At 32.0% G+C, this 14,593-nt stretch overlaps 2 protein-coding genes across 3 annotated transcripts; both read right to left on the bottom strand.

Moving 5' to 3' along the window:
* Positions 1-1,678: 1,678 nt before the first annotated feature.
* On the bottom strand, positions 1,679-5,260 carry LOC123916282 (tocopherol O-methyltransferase, chloroplastic). The gene is made up of 6 exons (XM_045967704.1): positions 4,761-5,260; positions 3,365-3,534; positions 2,789-2,893; positions 2,474-2,677; positions 2,094-2,196; positions 1,679-1,948 (listed from the first exon to the last, which is right to left on the bottom strand). Exons 1-6 carry the CDS (start codon positions 5,167-5,169, stop codon positions 1,827-1,829), a joined length of 1,113 nt encoding a protein of 370 aa, XP_045823660.1. The 5' UTR covers positions 5,170-5,260; the 3' UTR covers positions 1,679-1,826.
* Positions 5,261-7,500: 2,240 nt separating this feature from the next.
* LOC123916267 (ubiquitin carboxyl-terminal hydrolase 18-like) lies at positions 7,501-12,960 on the bottom strand. Of its 2 annotated transcripts, XM_045967697.1 has the most exons (12): positions 12,451-12,910; positions 12,037-12,235; positions 11,402-11,490; positions 11,220-11,305; positions 10,964-11,126; positions 10,735-10,858; positions 9,985-10,142; positions 9,687-9,771; positions 9,131-9,343; positions 8,960-9,021; positions 8,505-8,580; positions 7,501-8,339 (listed from the first exon to the last, which is right to left on the bottom strand). In XM_045967697.1, the coding sequence occupies exons 1-12, from the start codon at positions 12,729-12,731 to the stop codon at positions 7,674-7,676; spliced, it is 2,202 nt and encodes a 733-aa protein (XP_045823653.1). In that variant the 5' UTR covers positions 12,732-12,910; the 3' UTR covers positions 7,501-7,673. The 2 variants fall into 2 exon arrangements, with proteins under 2 accessions (XP_045823653.1, XP_045823646.1); XM_045967690.1 differs by having other exon boundaries at positions 7,501-8,580; positions 12,451-12,960.
* Positions 12,961-14,593: the final 1,633 nt, after the last annotated feature.

Genomic DNA, 14,593 nt, shown 5'->3' with positions numbered 1-14,593 from the left:
TCACAATGTGACTAGTGACTAGTGACTAGTGTGTGTATGGTTTTGTAGAAGCTGACCCTTCCCAAACAAAAGTAAGAAGCAACCAAAACCACTTTTGGCTCCTCGTTATGGAATCTTTGTCTTCTTTTGTTCATGTTTTGTTTTTACAAAGTCAATGCTCAAACCCCATTCACAAGACAAGTATTGATTTATTTATTCAGAATAAAACTAGATTTGTGGAGGAAAATATGGAAAAAAGTAAAGGCTGTTTATTTTGTTCTTCTTTTCTTGTTTGTTCCTCATGTGTGTGTTTTTGTGTTTTCACTTCATGTAGATTCTCACACACACTAAAAAGTCATTAGGATAATGCATGCAGCTTCATTTGTTTAATTGGGTCTTGCTTTTTTCACTTTTTATGTTTAATCCAAAAGAGAAGTAGAGTCTAATGAACTTCCTATGTGGAATCTGGAGAATTAAGGACATAAAACAAGTTGATAAGCCTTTAACCCTCACTTGATAATATATCTTTGGTTAAGTGACTATTTACTTTTTTAGATGTTTATGCAATGGAATAAGATTGCATGATTAATTTCAGTCGCCTGATCTTGAATCAATGACAGAGATTGTTTAGTATTAATTTTAAGAAAGTGTAAAATAAATCGATCTATCTCAAATAGATGGTTGAGATGTGTTACTCTGTAAAACTTTTTGCTTTCCAATGGAATTTGGTACTTATGCAATCAACAATGCTCTTTAAATTTTCATTTAAGAATCTCAACAAAATTTTTTATTTAGTACCAATGTCATGCTTGAAAATTAGTCAAAACTATAATTGCGAACTTTCACATATCTCAAAATAAGAAGTTTACTGTGCTTCTCGTCTTTACGACAATAGTGTCCTGAGTCGATTCGATAAATCAAGAAAAAACAAATATAAATTGAGTTGTGAGACACATTTATTTTCTCTTGTTTTTGTTGAACTTGCACTAATTAAATGTATATTTGATATTACGGTGAAAATGTTAGGATCATGGTGATCCGCTGTGATTTTGTAGAAGGTACAAAGTGTAACTTTGGAAAAATCACAGCGAGTCACTGTGATTTTGATATAATCACTGTAATACGAAACATAGGCTAAGTCACCGCCTCAGCCCTCAATCATGAGGAAGAGGACAATTGGGATCTTCTACTTTCAGAAGTTAATGTCTATGTCGTTACAGTTTCAAACAATTTTCGAGTATTAATCTACTGTCTGTCAAAAAAAAAGTATTAGTAAAGGGACCGTTTACTTTTTTTAGATGTTTATGCAATCAACAATATAAGAATTTCAGCAAAACTTATTTTACCACAAAGATCATATACCATTAAGAAAATTTAGCAGCATTTTCAGTATCAGGAACTTATTTTAGTTAGTTTCTTGAATAGACTCTTTCAATACCCACTGAACTTGTATTTATTGTCTTTTGTGGGAGTAATTATGATATTCCAAGTACAATCACATAATTGCCTTTTAAACAAGCTAACATGATAAAGTTTGACTACAATCATGTTTGCTATATAGATGTAAAATATGATTGGGAGGAAAGACCTCACTAAACTTGGTCAGTTAGGTTCTCCGGTGAAAATTAGTCATCATCAATAACGTGTTAAAAAAAAAAAAGCAATACTAAACAAAGGAAAATTGAACTGGAATTTGGAATGGGGGCTAACAAGAACTAGCTTACATCTTTCCTTCAATATCACTTATTTAATTCCAATAAGATGTGTCTTTATTTCTTATTTTCTTTTATTTTTGATCTATCAAAATAAATGAAATGTAGGAAATCTGTTTCACTATATAAATAAAATCATTCACCCTTCTCATCGTTTTCCGGCTTTCGACATGTGATAATGGCAAACTTGATTACACCCTTCCTGAATCCTTCTATCATCAATGGCATAGCCAATGCTCCTTTTATAGTTTTTAGCCCTGCACACAACAAAAAAAAAATCAAAGAATTATCTCAGGCTCATAAATCGACACTTATTTTGAGACATTTTCTTTTACTAATGCGACATTGAAGTGATTTAAGACAAGGATTTGTTTGTAAATGCAATATAAATGTTGAGCTTACCACTCCTTAAGATTGAAGTGAAACCCTTCCATGTTAATGCCGAACGTATGACTGCCGGCCAAAATGGAGCAACGAAGGGAGACCAATCTGCTGATTTGATGTCCTAGATAGATAGCAACGAAACACGTCAATACAACTACATAACCTAAATTGATAGCACATAGTGATTGTTTAAGTGCTTATTCAATAAACTATTATATGCAACTATCTGGTTTGAATTAGCTTCTAATTTCCTGAAGTTTTTCCATTTCAATAAGTTTATAGTTGTTTACTTGTAATGCCGTCTTATAAGCTTAAAATAACTTCTGAACAAAATTGAGACACAAAAGCTATTTTCATTTCAATAAGTTTACAGTTGTTTAGGTATATTAATCGACTACCTGAAGGGACATGGTCTCGAGCAATTTGACATATTCAGCAGTTGAGCACCATTCGGGAAGATAAAATGAATCACATATCTTCTTCAAGAGATTCTCCTCCCATGGTTGTAGGGATTTTTCATCCGGACCAAGATCCCTATGGCACCATGTTACTATTATTATGGTGCCGCCTGGTGCTGCTACTCGAGCTAACTCTCCAACAAACTGAAACATTTTTTGAATGAAACACAAAAATGATTACAATTTTACAAGCATAAAGAAGATAAAATATCAAAGAGATTGAAGTTAAAGTGAGACAGCAAGAGAAATTGGAACCTTTGCTTTGTTAGGCATATGCTCTCCACTCTCCATTGACCATACCAGATCAAACTGACCATCAGAGAATGGTTGCTCTAGAGCGTCGGCAACTTGAAAGGAAACCTACCATTACATTGCATATACATAAAAGGTAAATATTATATCATCCACATAAAACGAAGTACTGACATTGACATAGACATAGACACCAAATACGATACTAACACTGAGACAAAGACAAGGGTAATAATTTAAGAAAATGTAAGTGGTTGAATATAACCACGTGTCAATTTAAGAAAATGTAAGTGATTGAATATAACCACATGTATCAGTATCGTGTTGGTATCATATTCATACACGTGTCAAATAAGAGACATGCCTTCAATCTTAAGTGTCGGTGCTACATAAGCCACACACGAGGATACTATTCTATACAGGTTCTTTAAGACCCTTGGTGAGGGTTTCATTACCAGAATAGCATAGTTTAACAAATATTAAGCTTTTGTCAAAAAAAATAAAAAAAAAATTAAGCAGAAAGTACTAAAATGTGTAAACAAGTAGATAATAAAGGAGAAAATTTCTAGAAAGAAAAACCTTGTCAGCTAATCCTTGAGAAGCAGCAAGAGCATTAGCTCTTTCAGCTTGAACAGGACTCAGAGTGATGCCAACACAACTTGCCCCAAATTTCTTGGCCAGGTACCTTGAACTTCCCCCTATGCCACACCCAACATCAACTACACTCTTGGGCCATTTTGTTGGGTCCTCTGAGGATTCATTCAATAACAACTAGTCAGTACAAGCAAGTCTAGTCAGTGTCAAACTTACCAGCAAAAACTGAAAAATTTACTAATGTTTGTAACATCTGAAATTACTCAATCACAGAGAGGATCCTAGTATTCTCCAATTGAGAAAATGGTTTTTGGTTTATTTATAATAACCTACATCTTTTTTCTTTGTAGCACTAAAATTTCATATTGAAGGTGTATTTGGTGTCCAACACTAACACAACGTGGTTACATTCAATCACTTTCATTTTGTTAAAGTATAATCGGTGCATACTTGTCAATGTCGTGTCTAATGTTTATGTCTTTGACTCATAGATTTGAGTAAACAATCATTTCAATCCTTAAATATGTGATGCGATGTCACTATAATTCCTAAATGTATCCAAATTATAAAAACATCTCTAAGGGCCGGTTTCATCTACAAAAGGTAAGCGTGTCTTCGAGTGTATCTTCCGTTAGCAATTCAATTGACCAATTGACTAACAAAAGGGCCAATTCTTACATAGGCACAAACTCAACTAAAAAATATTTGGGCGCGCACACACAATTGGAAAAAATTAAATGTAAAATATTTTAGTTACATCACTTGACATCATTTAATCATCTTTTGTATTATTTGTGTGTGTGCCTAAATGTAAAACATGTAGGTTGTGTGTGACATCATGTAAAACATTTAATCATCTTTCTTTTCCTCGCACCAAACACACCATTATGGTTGTGTCCAAGTAAGAATACAGAGAGAACCAAACTAACCAGTGAAATACACCTGTGATGACAAAATTAACTAACAAAATAAATATTTATAAACTCCTTCCGGACTTAATTATAAGCAAATTTTCAGTTTTTAGATTCATCAGTTGTCCAATGAACTGAAAAATGGAAATTTGCAATTTGCTTATAATTAAGGCCGGAAAGAATATGTTTTTGCAATTTTGATACATTCAGAAACTACTACAAAGGCGATAGCGATTCACACATTCACCTACCAAAATGACAAATTAATCCATAGCTTTTGAAAAACCCTTATTTTCTGGTCTATACATGTTATCTTCTCAAATAAAACAATAGTAGAAGTATTGAAATTGATTTCAAAATCAAACAAAACAAAACGTAGTATTTGCATTGAATGCATTAGAAAGTCGTCATGATAACATAAAATTACAATAGTGAAAACTAAGCAGAGAAATGTTGAATGAATCCAATACCTTGAGAAAGAGAAGCAAAATTCAAAGATTGTTCAATCATACGGATCTGAGCAGCACGATGATCAGAAACAGAAACAGTAGAATCAGGATCATAAAACCCATGATGCATATGATCACCCCAAATATTCTCCCATATACCAGAAGATTCATCGTAGAATTCAGCAATACCTATCTGCAATTTCTTCTTCTCTTCTTCCAACACCATATCTTGCTCCCTAGTTTTCACCGCCATTGATAATAATAATCTTCTACTTCTTCTTCTTCTACTACTGAATGGTACAGTAGAAGTAGTAGCTGTGACGTCAGCGTTGTTGCAGATGTTTTTTTGGAAGTGAGGAAATGTGCGGCTGTAACAGTAACATAATAATGAAGACGAGAATCTTGTTGGGGTTGATGTCGTCACCACCATCGTTATGTTATGTCACAAATAACACTTGCAAAGAGTAAAGTACTAAAGATAGACACGCAGCTACAAAACAAAAACAAGGCCAATTCTTAATAGAATAGTATACCATAATGTTTAATTTTTTTTGAATATTTGATAAATATATATATATATATATATATATATATATATATATATATATATATATATATATATATATATATATATATATGCATGACACCACCAATCAATTATGAAGTTTAAATTAAAAAATAAAATTTTAATATTCACATTAATAAATCATACACAATTACTTCATTCTCATGGATGAAATATGACTCTTGGAGTCATGCATATCAATCACAAAATATACCCACAACCAATTACTACATGTATAACACAATCAATATATTATAATTCATTCTCTTTGATTTTTCATGAAATACTACATGCATAATCATTGCTTTGATCTATTATTTCTTTTCATATTTCTGACAATTGTGCAAATTTATGGAGTACTTTGCTACTACGAATCAAAAATATATATTCATAAATTATTTACAATACTAATAAAATAAATTTATCTCCATCCAATATGTATACATATTATTATATGTATTACTAAAAAATATTTGATGTGTATATATAAGTTGATTTTATCTTCATATATCCGGTAAACTATTTGTCCCGTCCCTAGGATGAATTTTATCCACAACCATAAGTCCATAACTGTCGTGCGTGTTATTTTTTGTTATCACTAAATTATTTATTTTAAACAATTTTATATAAGTATAATAAAAGTATATATATTTACGCGCACTCATTTTATTTATTATAAACACATATTCTTAATTTCTATTTCAACTTTGACAGTTAAAATATATTAATAAATCATTTAATAAACTGTGGGTTATAATATGATAATTTTTTTTCTTTATTATTTCTTATATACATTAAAAGTTTGATGTATCTAGTCAATATTATTTGTCTAGATACATCATATTTTGAATGTATCTAAAAAATAAATATTTTCTTATAATTAGGACTAGAGGGAGTATATATTAAGATAACAAATAATGATTTGTTATAAATTTAACTTGGGCAATGTCAGAAAATTGCAAATAATGTTTTGGGAATGATGCGAAGATAAATTTAAATTTCGAATAATTGCAATTATCATGCGATAAAAAGGAAAACAATTATATAATTTTTTTATAGAATGTTATATGCTAATTACTTAATTCACATGTTAAATATATCTTTTTCTTCAAATTCATAGTTTAGAACAATGCCTAATTCGCGCGAAGGAGATTCATGACGCTAGGCTGGAGAGCATGGAAGATATAGAGTAGTCTAACATCATAAAAAGATTCAAGTTTTGCTAAATTATTTCCTTTCATCAAAGTGCAACTAAGTTAAATCTCTCGATCCCTGAAGTGAAAGTGAAAATTTAAGGCTGTGTTTATTTTGTATTTTTTAAGGAAAAAAAAATCTAAAATACCACTTTTATCACATTAGTTGTATAGGTTTTGTAGAAGAACCTTCAAATGAAAATTGAGCAAGACCCATCAATAAATAAGTAATAAATTTGGTGTTAATTGTCTACAAAATAGTTGAACTCAAAATCTAAGAGCATTTTGTCCCCATAAATTTAGCTCGATTGGCAGGGACATTGCAAATTATTATAGGGATCGAGGTTTGAACCCCAGTACTCCCACTTTTTTTTTTTTGAAGAAACTAAATTAGCTCACTCAACCCCAGTACTCTCACTTATTCACCTTTAAAGGTGAAATTCTAGTCATTAGGCTACTTGAAAAAAAAAATCCAAGAGCATTTTTAATAATTAAACTATAATAATAAAATTAAGATAAAAGAGTTGGATGAAGATGGGACATAGAAAGAACTATCATTATTTTATTTAGCGTTTGAGGTGAACCAAATAATAAAGTAAATAACATTACCATGAAAAGTAAATAACATCATGGCATGGTGAATTCCTTCAAAAAAAATCATGGCATGGTGAATTTTAATTTTTAGTTTCAATTTTTAATTTTGGTCATAAAAGTGTCTATTTTAATTTGTTTTATTTACTATTGTGTATATATATCCGTTGTCCAAATCGTACAATTGTCCACAATTCTTCAAATTATCGGCTTTACAAATTATGAACCTGGGCATGGATTTGCAGTGATGAGTATCAGGCCAAACTATTTTGTATCAAAAAGATAAATTCTAATGAACCTTAGATTAGAAGGCAATAGTAAAACCACCAACAATAGAGGTATGCAGCAAATTAAACAAAAAAAAAATTGCTTTTTTCTATATACAGAATAAAGGAAAATAAGGACCAAAGAGTAATGCTCTATCAGTATAATTAATTAAATTAGAAAATCCATCTAGAAAGGTTAAAATAAGATCCAAGGTTCCCACAAATAATGAAACCCCAGAAAAAAAATTTCCCAACTCACCACCTCTTTTCGATGATGGGATATAAATGATATGAAGAATCAAATTATAAAAATCTAGACCTACATTATTAACTTATCCGCCGATATTTCCACTTTCTTTATTCCATTTCCTATGTCCTTTTCTGGGGGAAATGAAGCAACACCAGAAAATAGGGTATCAGCCTCTTCATGTGGAATAGCAGATTTATTTGCACTAACAGTAACATATCCATTGCCATAATATGCATCTTTGTTAGCTGTTAACAAATTGCGTTCAACCGCATCTATATGTTCTGAATCTTGCTCCACATTTCGATAGTCCACTGAAACAGAAGAATGCTTATCCAAGAAAGAAAAATCATTTGGTAAACCTGGAGAAGGACAAGATGTAGCCACACCAGTATCATCTTGATCTTGAGCACAGCCTGAAGTCTCTTCTATAGGTATTCCCATATCTACATCCATCAAATCTTCGACAGCATGAGAAATGGGCAAATAAGATGATTCAACAGCACTATAAGAAATATCGTTAGCAATATCAGTTGACTCAACATCAATCATGTTTGTGTCCTCAGACTGCTCTCTTTGAGCTTCTGAGTTCAATTCAACAGAAGACTCGTATTCGTAGCTGGAAGAAACCTTCAATTCTGGGCTAATATCAGATGGTGAAACCTCACAATCTCTACTGCAAGTCAAAGCCTTCATATTTGAGAGGTGTTCAGCTTGTTCAGTTTGGCTAGGTTCCACTTCCACAGTTCGCTGTTCTACTATCCCAGAAGACTCATATTCGTAGCTGGAAGAAACCTTCAATTCTGGGCTAATATCAGATGGTGAAACCTCAAAATCTCCACTGCAAGTCAAAGCCTTCATATTTGAGAGGCGTTCAGCTTGTTCAGTTTGGCTAGGTTCCACTTCCACAGTTCGCTGTTCTACTATCCCAGAAGATTCGGTAGTTTGAATTTGAAGGCTTGATGGCCGGGCACTACACCTGTCCAGAATCAAAACAAGCATTACTTGACAATTTACAGAGTTATTGGCACAAATTACCGTTGAAAAAGTTACATGCATTATGTATCTGTCCCAACTTCAATTATCGGTACCATGCTTTAATTAAATACCAAATAATGCTAGGCTATTCAAATAACCAGATGTCTCACTAGGTGAAAACCAACTTCTAAGTTCCAAGATTTGAAGATCAGGGCAAATGCAGTAACATATTGGAATGTAAAACTAAACACTCAATCTAAAATTATCTAAGCAAATTAGTTAAATGTTTAAAGTTAAGAAAAAAAAAACTGAATATATCACCTAGGCAAAGGGTTCAACATATAAACCAAACAAAATTTAACGGAAGGAATAAAGGATACCTTCTATACAACAGCATGTATGCTCCCTGAGAAAGTACCTCCTCCAATTCCACACAAGCAACCTTAGAAATGTAATGCAACACAAATGAGGATACTGGAAGTTCAAGCTAAAATGTATGCAGCGACCAAAAAGAAAAATACTCAAAGTTTCATTGGGAGACAGAAATCTACCTTTGAGTCATCAATCCTATACCAGTGTCCCCGGAAATCCTTGATGTAACAGATGTAATGACCAAAAAATGAAGCATTTAACATATCAATATGGACTACAACAGCATATAACTTATAGATGTCAGATCCATCTCCAGCTTCACTCATGTAAGGGCTAAGATTTAAAGTCTCTGGAAAGGCTACTCTCTTGTTAAGTTTTCCAAACCTCCCACTCTGCATGTCCACAACACCGTAAAAACAAAACATGAGAAAATTTGACAAAGAACAGTTCATGCAAGCCTATAAGTTTCAAGATTTTGTATCAGTAGAAAACAAATTGAAGTGCAATTAAAGAGTATATAATTATAATCATGTGTTAACCAAAAAACATCATGCTGAGCCAGACAGTCAAACAATCATGTGAAAACAAACATGTAGTACAAGTCATATCACGACAGACACAGGGGAAAGTACAATAAATGATAGTGATGTGATACAACTGAATTCAAAAGTTTAAACAACTTAAAGCATCTGACAACAACTAAGCCAGACAGTCTATAGATCAAATTACTCGGACCTGAAATCTTTTCAAGGCAATTGTAAGAATATTTGGAGCACATTTCACAGTAAGACGTTTCCATGCCTTTACATAGTCCTGACACCTGCCAAGTAGCAGCAAAACATGTTTAAAGACAGCAAAATACATCATCAAAAACAAGTTTTTGGCTTCTATTTTCATTGACAAAAATAAACTTCCCCAGTGAAAGTTCCAAACAAAAATAGTTATTATAAAAAGATAAAATCTTCATGAAGTCCTCTACATTCAATTAATAAAAAGACCATCTATTATAACTAAATAGGATAGGTAACCTTACCCCTCACATTTATACATATTGTCCCCATCAAGCCACTCTTTGACAGTAAACTGATCTAGACATTCCTCCAACGAGGCAGCATCTCCGTGAATTTCGACAGTCAAGTCCATCATACTTTCATACTGATTTGAAGTCTTATCACACTTTGTGCAAATAACCTGTTTAGTTTCACAAAAATAAAAACAGTAGAAGATTAACAGAAGATTAAGACAGAGACAAAAGGTAGAAATTTATAATCAGACTAAAAAAATCTAGAATTTATATCTTGTACATAAAAGACTAATAAATCATGAAATTATAACTAGGGGTGCTCAATAAGGCAAATCATATGACAACTTCAGGTTTATCCCAGACAAACAGCAGAATATCATTCTCTTTCAATCACGGTGCAGCTTTATGCAGTCATCACTACAGCAAAACTGAGTATTCCATAGTCCATAAAATATGTCATAAAATGTTCCCTACTAAACTCAAAAGGCTTCTTCTATTGAATAGGTTATTATGTAAATTTCCAAAGTCCAACCTTAAATGGAATTATACACCATTATCAAATCTTAGCAATTGGGCCAGACTAACTTCTTAAGTTAAAAGTAGGAAGGAAAGAGAAACAAAGCCAATTTCCTTTGATAACCCCATGAGAACATAATATTTAGCCTCTTTATTTTATTATAGATATAGATGTAATGTAATAACAGCAAAGTATGCTTTCCAACAACTAACGGATTATTTCAGTCAGATTAGATGTCTAACCTCAGATTGAAGGCGGCCACCAAAAATGTGTTGGATAATGGTTGTTTCCTGAAGGTTAGAAGGGATGGCTTTTTCACCACCAAATTCATCAAGGCAAACAGATTGCATAGTATCAATTGAAAACCTAAAAAAAAAAACCTTTTATATCTTCCAAAAGTACACATCCTTTTGAGACAGTCAATATACAATTCACAACAAAATGAAATGATAATGTTGCAACAAAACAAACCTCATGAATTCGTGAGCATCCTCTTGTCTTCCATAACCTAAAGTCCCGCCGATATTAGGCAAACGAGAGAGAATATTCATTGGAGAAAACGCCTGTGGACTTATCCTTGCTCGTTGAACATGACTTTCAAATTCACATAGAAAGCACCAATCATTACAAGTGCCTGAAAAACCACCATCAACAAACATAAGCACGGGGAATAATAACTATAGTTAACATCCAGCATGAACAAAAAAACTCTAAATAATGACATTACATTCTTTCCGATGGCCGTTCTCCAACAAGTAGGCAACAAGTGGCCTTGTGAATGAAAGACACTGAAGAACCACATTCGCAAAGCAACTACAAAGAAAAGTAAATATTTTCATGTTTCCTCATATTACAATTAACAATGATAGCATATAATAAAGCTAATGCTCGGTTGTGAGAAGGGCAAACCTGTTTCCACAATTCAATAGTCCACAGGGAGGAAATCCTGATTTGTCCCAGTTAAATAGTTTAACAAATTCATCATAAGGAAAAAGAACCTGAAAAGGACAAAATTTGTAATCTTGTAAAAAAGAGAGACCATACAAGATTTAACCCTGAAACAAAATATAGACAAAGTTACTGAGGTAAGGAGCCAGAAGGGGTCAGAACCTCCTGCTGGTTCAAGGGAGGCATGTATTTGGTGTTTTAGTGATAACAAAAAGAAAATCTTCTAAAGCCCAGTTATCTAACTTGCTATTTGTTTAGTCTTCAGGCTGCTTAATGGCCAGCAATTTATATTTTTACGAATTTAATGTCATAATATGTTCATCTTTACTATCTTGGTTCTTGAGTACTAAGTACTAACTACCTAATACAGAAATTAATGTAAAGTATTAAAGTGTACTATTCTTCACTTAAGTGTGTGCTTTTTGGCATCTATTAAAACCTCCTAGCACCTAGGTGGGATTTCAGGACAAGGTAGTTTGTGACGGTTCTTGCTTTCAGCTGACGAGGGATAAGAAGGACCCCCTCCGCCTTCAACAAACGAGATAATCAAAAAACATAGCAACAATTATTAAAAACTTCAATAAAAGAAAAATTACATCTTTAGGCTTCTTGATTGGCCTGGAAGTACCACAACCACTAGGTACCAACGCAATCAAATTTGAGCTTTTACCCACAGCAGCAGAAGCTTTAAACCCACCATTAGTAGTACCATTTTGCCCCGAGTTCAAAACACCGACATTTTTGCATTTCTCCTTATGCCCGGAATTCCAATGTGACTGTTGACATTCAGTTGAGCTGGAAAATCAAAACACCACACACACATCCAAACTAAATTCAGTTCCTTTTTTGCTTCCTCAATTAAATTTCTTAAATTTAAACAATCATTATTACAAAAATCATAATTCCTAATCATCACTAATCCGTAATTATCACAATTCACAATCACTTAACCAAAACCAAACAAATCAAAAGAACTAATAATCATCATAATGATGAATTGAGAAAGTTACCAGTATCGAACAGATTTACAACGAGAACACTGTTTGGAGCCACGAGAAGCGCAGACAGCGCAAACATGGCCTTCGGAGTTAGGAACGCCGGGCATTGAATTGGAAGGAGAAGAAGGAGGAAGATGATGATGTTGATCTCCTTCGAAATTAGCGTCGACTTCGAAGTATCTAGAAGCGGTGTTTTTGACCAAAGTGTGTAATCCAATAGCAACAAACAAAGCGGAGAATATAAATTGAAGGAACCAATTCAGATCCCACGATACACCGCCTATAACAAGCATCTACGTTGATGTGCGTTGGATTCTAGGGTTTTTCATTGAGATCACATACTCAAATTAGGGTTTTCAATTTCCCCAAATCAAATCAAATCAAAATCACAATCAGAAGAAGAAAAAGAATCACTCTTTCTTATGTGTTTGTTTGTTCTTACTTTCTGTTCTATGAATGAATAAGGGAACACTGTTTTTATTATTACAAGTGTATTAACATAGAATCATGTAATAATCAAACATGTAAGAAAAGATTTTATTTTCTTTTAATCATTAAAAAGTTTTAGATTTTACTTTATTTTTTGACAAAACATATTTTTTTTAGTTACTTAATATTTTAGTTTATATATTTTGGTCAGGTATCTTTAATTTTTGGGCAAAGATCCTTTAAATTTATTGTTTATGGTAAATTGATTCTTTAAATTTTTTAAGTACTAAATTAATTTTTTAAGATTCTATTTGAATTAACTTATTTTTTTTTACGAAAGAATTAACTTATTTTTGAACTTATATTTATGTATTATTTATAAGTTTGTCGAAAATAATTTATAAAAAAATAACTTATAAAAATATTAAATTATTGATTTTGAATATAATAAATAAATTCTTTATATTTTTCATTAGATTCTTGGTGTGTTTGTTTCTACAAAAGTCTCTAAACACGGGAATCATTGAAAGTCTTGTCTTGAAGTGTACTTTCCTTTCTTTCTTTCGTTTTTTGGGTTGTTGCAACCAGCAAGATTTTGTACCGTGTGTGTTTGATAATTTTGTACTTGCTTGAGGGTTACACACTTTCTGTTATATTGTTAACAACGTGGTGTTATTATATTTTTATTTTGTTAAAAAAAAAATAGAAATGCTAACCAGTACTCCTACAATACAAGTTAAGAAAATCAAATATAATTTTGTAAAAAAAAAATAAAAAAATACAATCTTGTAATATATGTAATTAATATTTTTTTTGAAGCTTATATGTATTAATATTTTTAAAATATAAAATATGTTATTCTTAATGTAAAGCTTTTTATTTTGTCCTTAATTAGCACTTCATCGGAACATTACTTAGCGATAACTAATATTTGTCGGGGAACCTGTGAGACACACAAGATGACACGAGTTATTATGCATAAGGAATAAACTTATGCATGATGCATAAACAAATATCCACCATCAAATTGAATCAAACAAATCTCCAAACGCATTATTTCTCATCCCAAAATCAACAACAGCAACCACTGAACGTCATCAGATTGCTTCGTAGTTAGTTTTAAACTAAAATCATACCAAAACAATTTTTGTTGTGGAATAGTTTCACATTAGATGTACTTAATCATGCAAAAACTATTTTTATTGTGGAATGATTTCAGAGAGTTGTAATCCAAAACCATTTTGCTGTGGAATGGTTTTGTGTTATTTATGCATGGTGCATAAGGAATTCGCTTAGGCACCATATTGCTCCCCACACAAGATGGTTTCTCCATAGGCATGAGCTAGAAATTGAACCCTTGATCACATACTTAATTGAACCAATTATTCATTGTTGGTATTTGTTGACACAAGTTAAGTAAGTAAAAAAAATAAAAAATTGTCCCCATGAGTTCATTTAGTTGGTATGAACATCACATATAATATTCAGGAGCTGATCTTCGAACCAGATAGTTTTTTATATTTAATCATTTTAAAATTAATTTCAATTATTTCTTTAACAAAAGTCTAGATATAGAATTCTTATTTATTAGTAAAAAGAAAATCTCATTTAAAATTTAAAATATCACACAAGTGTAACTTTTCAATCACTTTGTTGTAAACATGTAAAGATGTTCCTCAAAGTCAAAACCAAAAATCTAATCTAATCTAATAACATTAGAAATTTG

The sequence above is a fragment of the Trifolium pratense genome, linkage group LG1 (assembly GCF_020283565.1).
Source record: "Trifolium pratense cultivar HEN17-A07 linkage group LG1, ARS_RC_1.1, whole genome shotgun sequence".
In the NCBI taxonomy this organism is placed as follows: Eukaryota; Viridiplantae; Streptophyta; class Magnoliopsida; order Fabales; family Fabaceae; genus Trifolium; species Trifolium pratense.
Note: the sequence above shows the minus strand (reverse complement) of the source record. Positions and strands in the feature narration are given on the sequence as shown.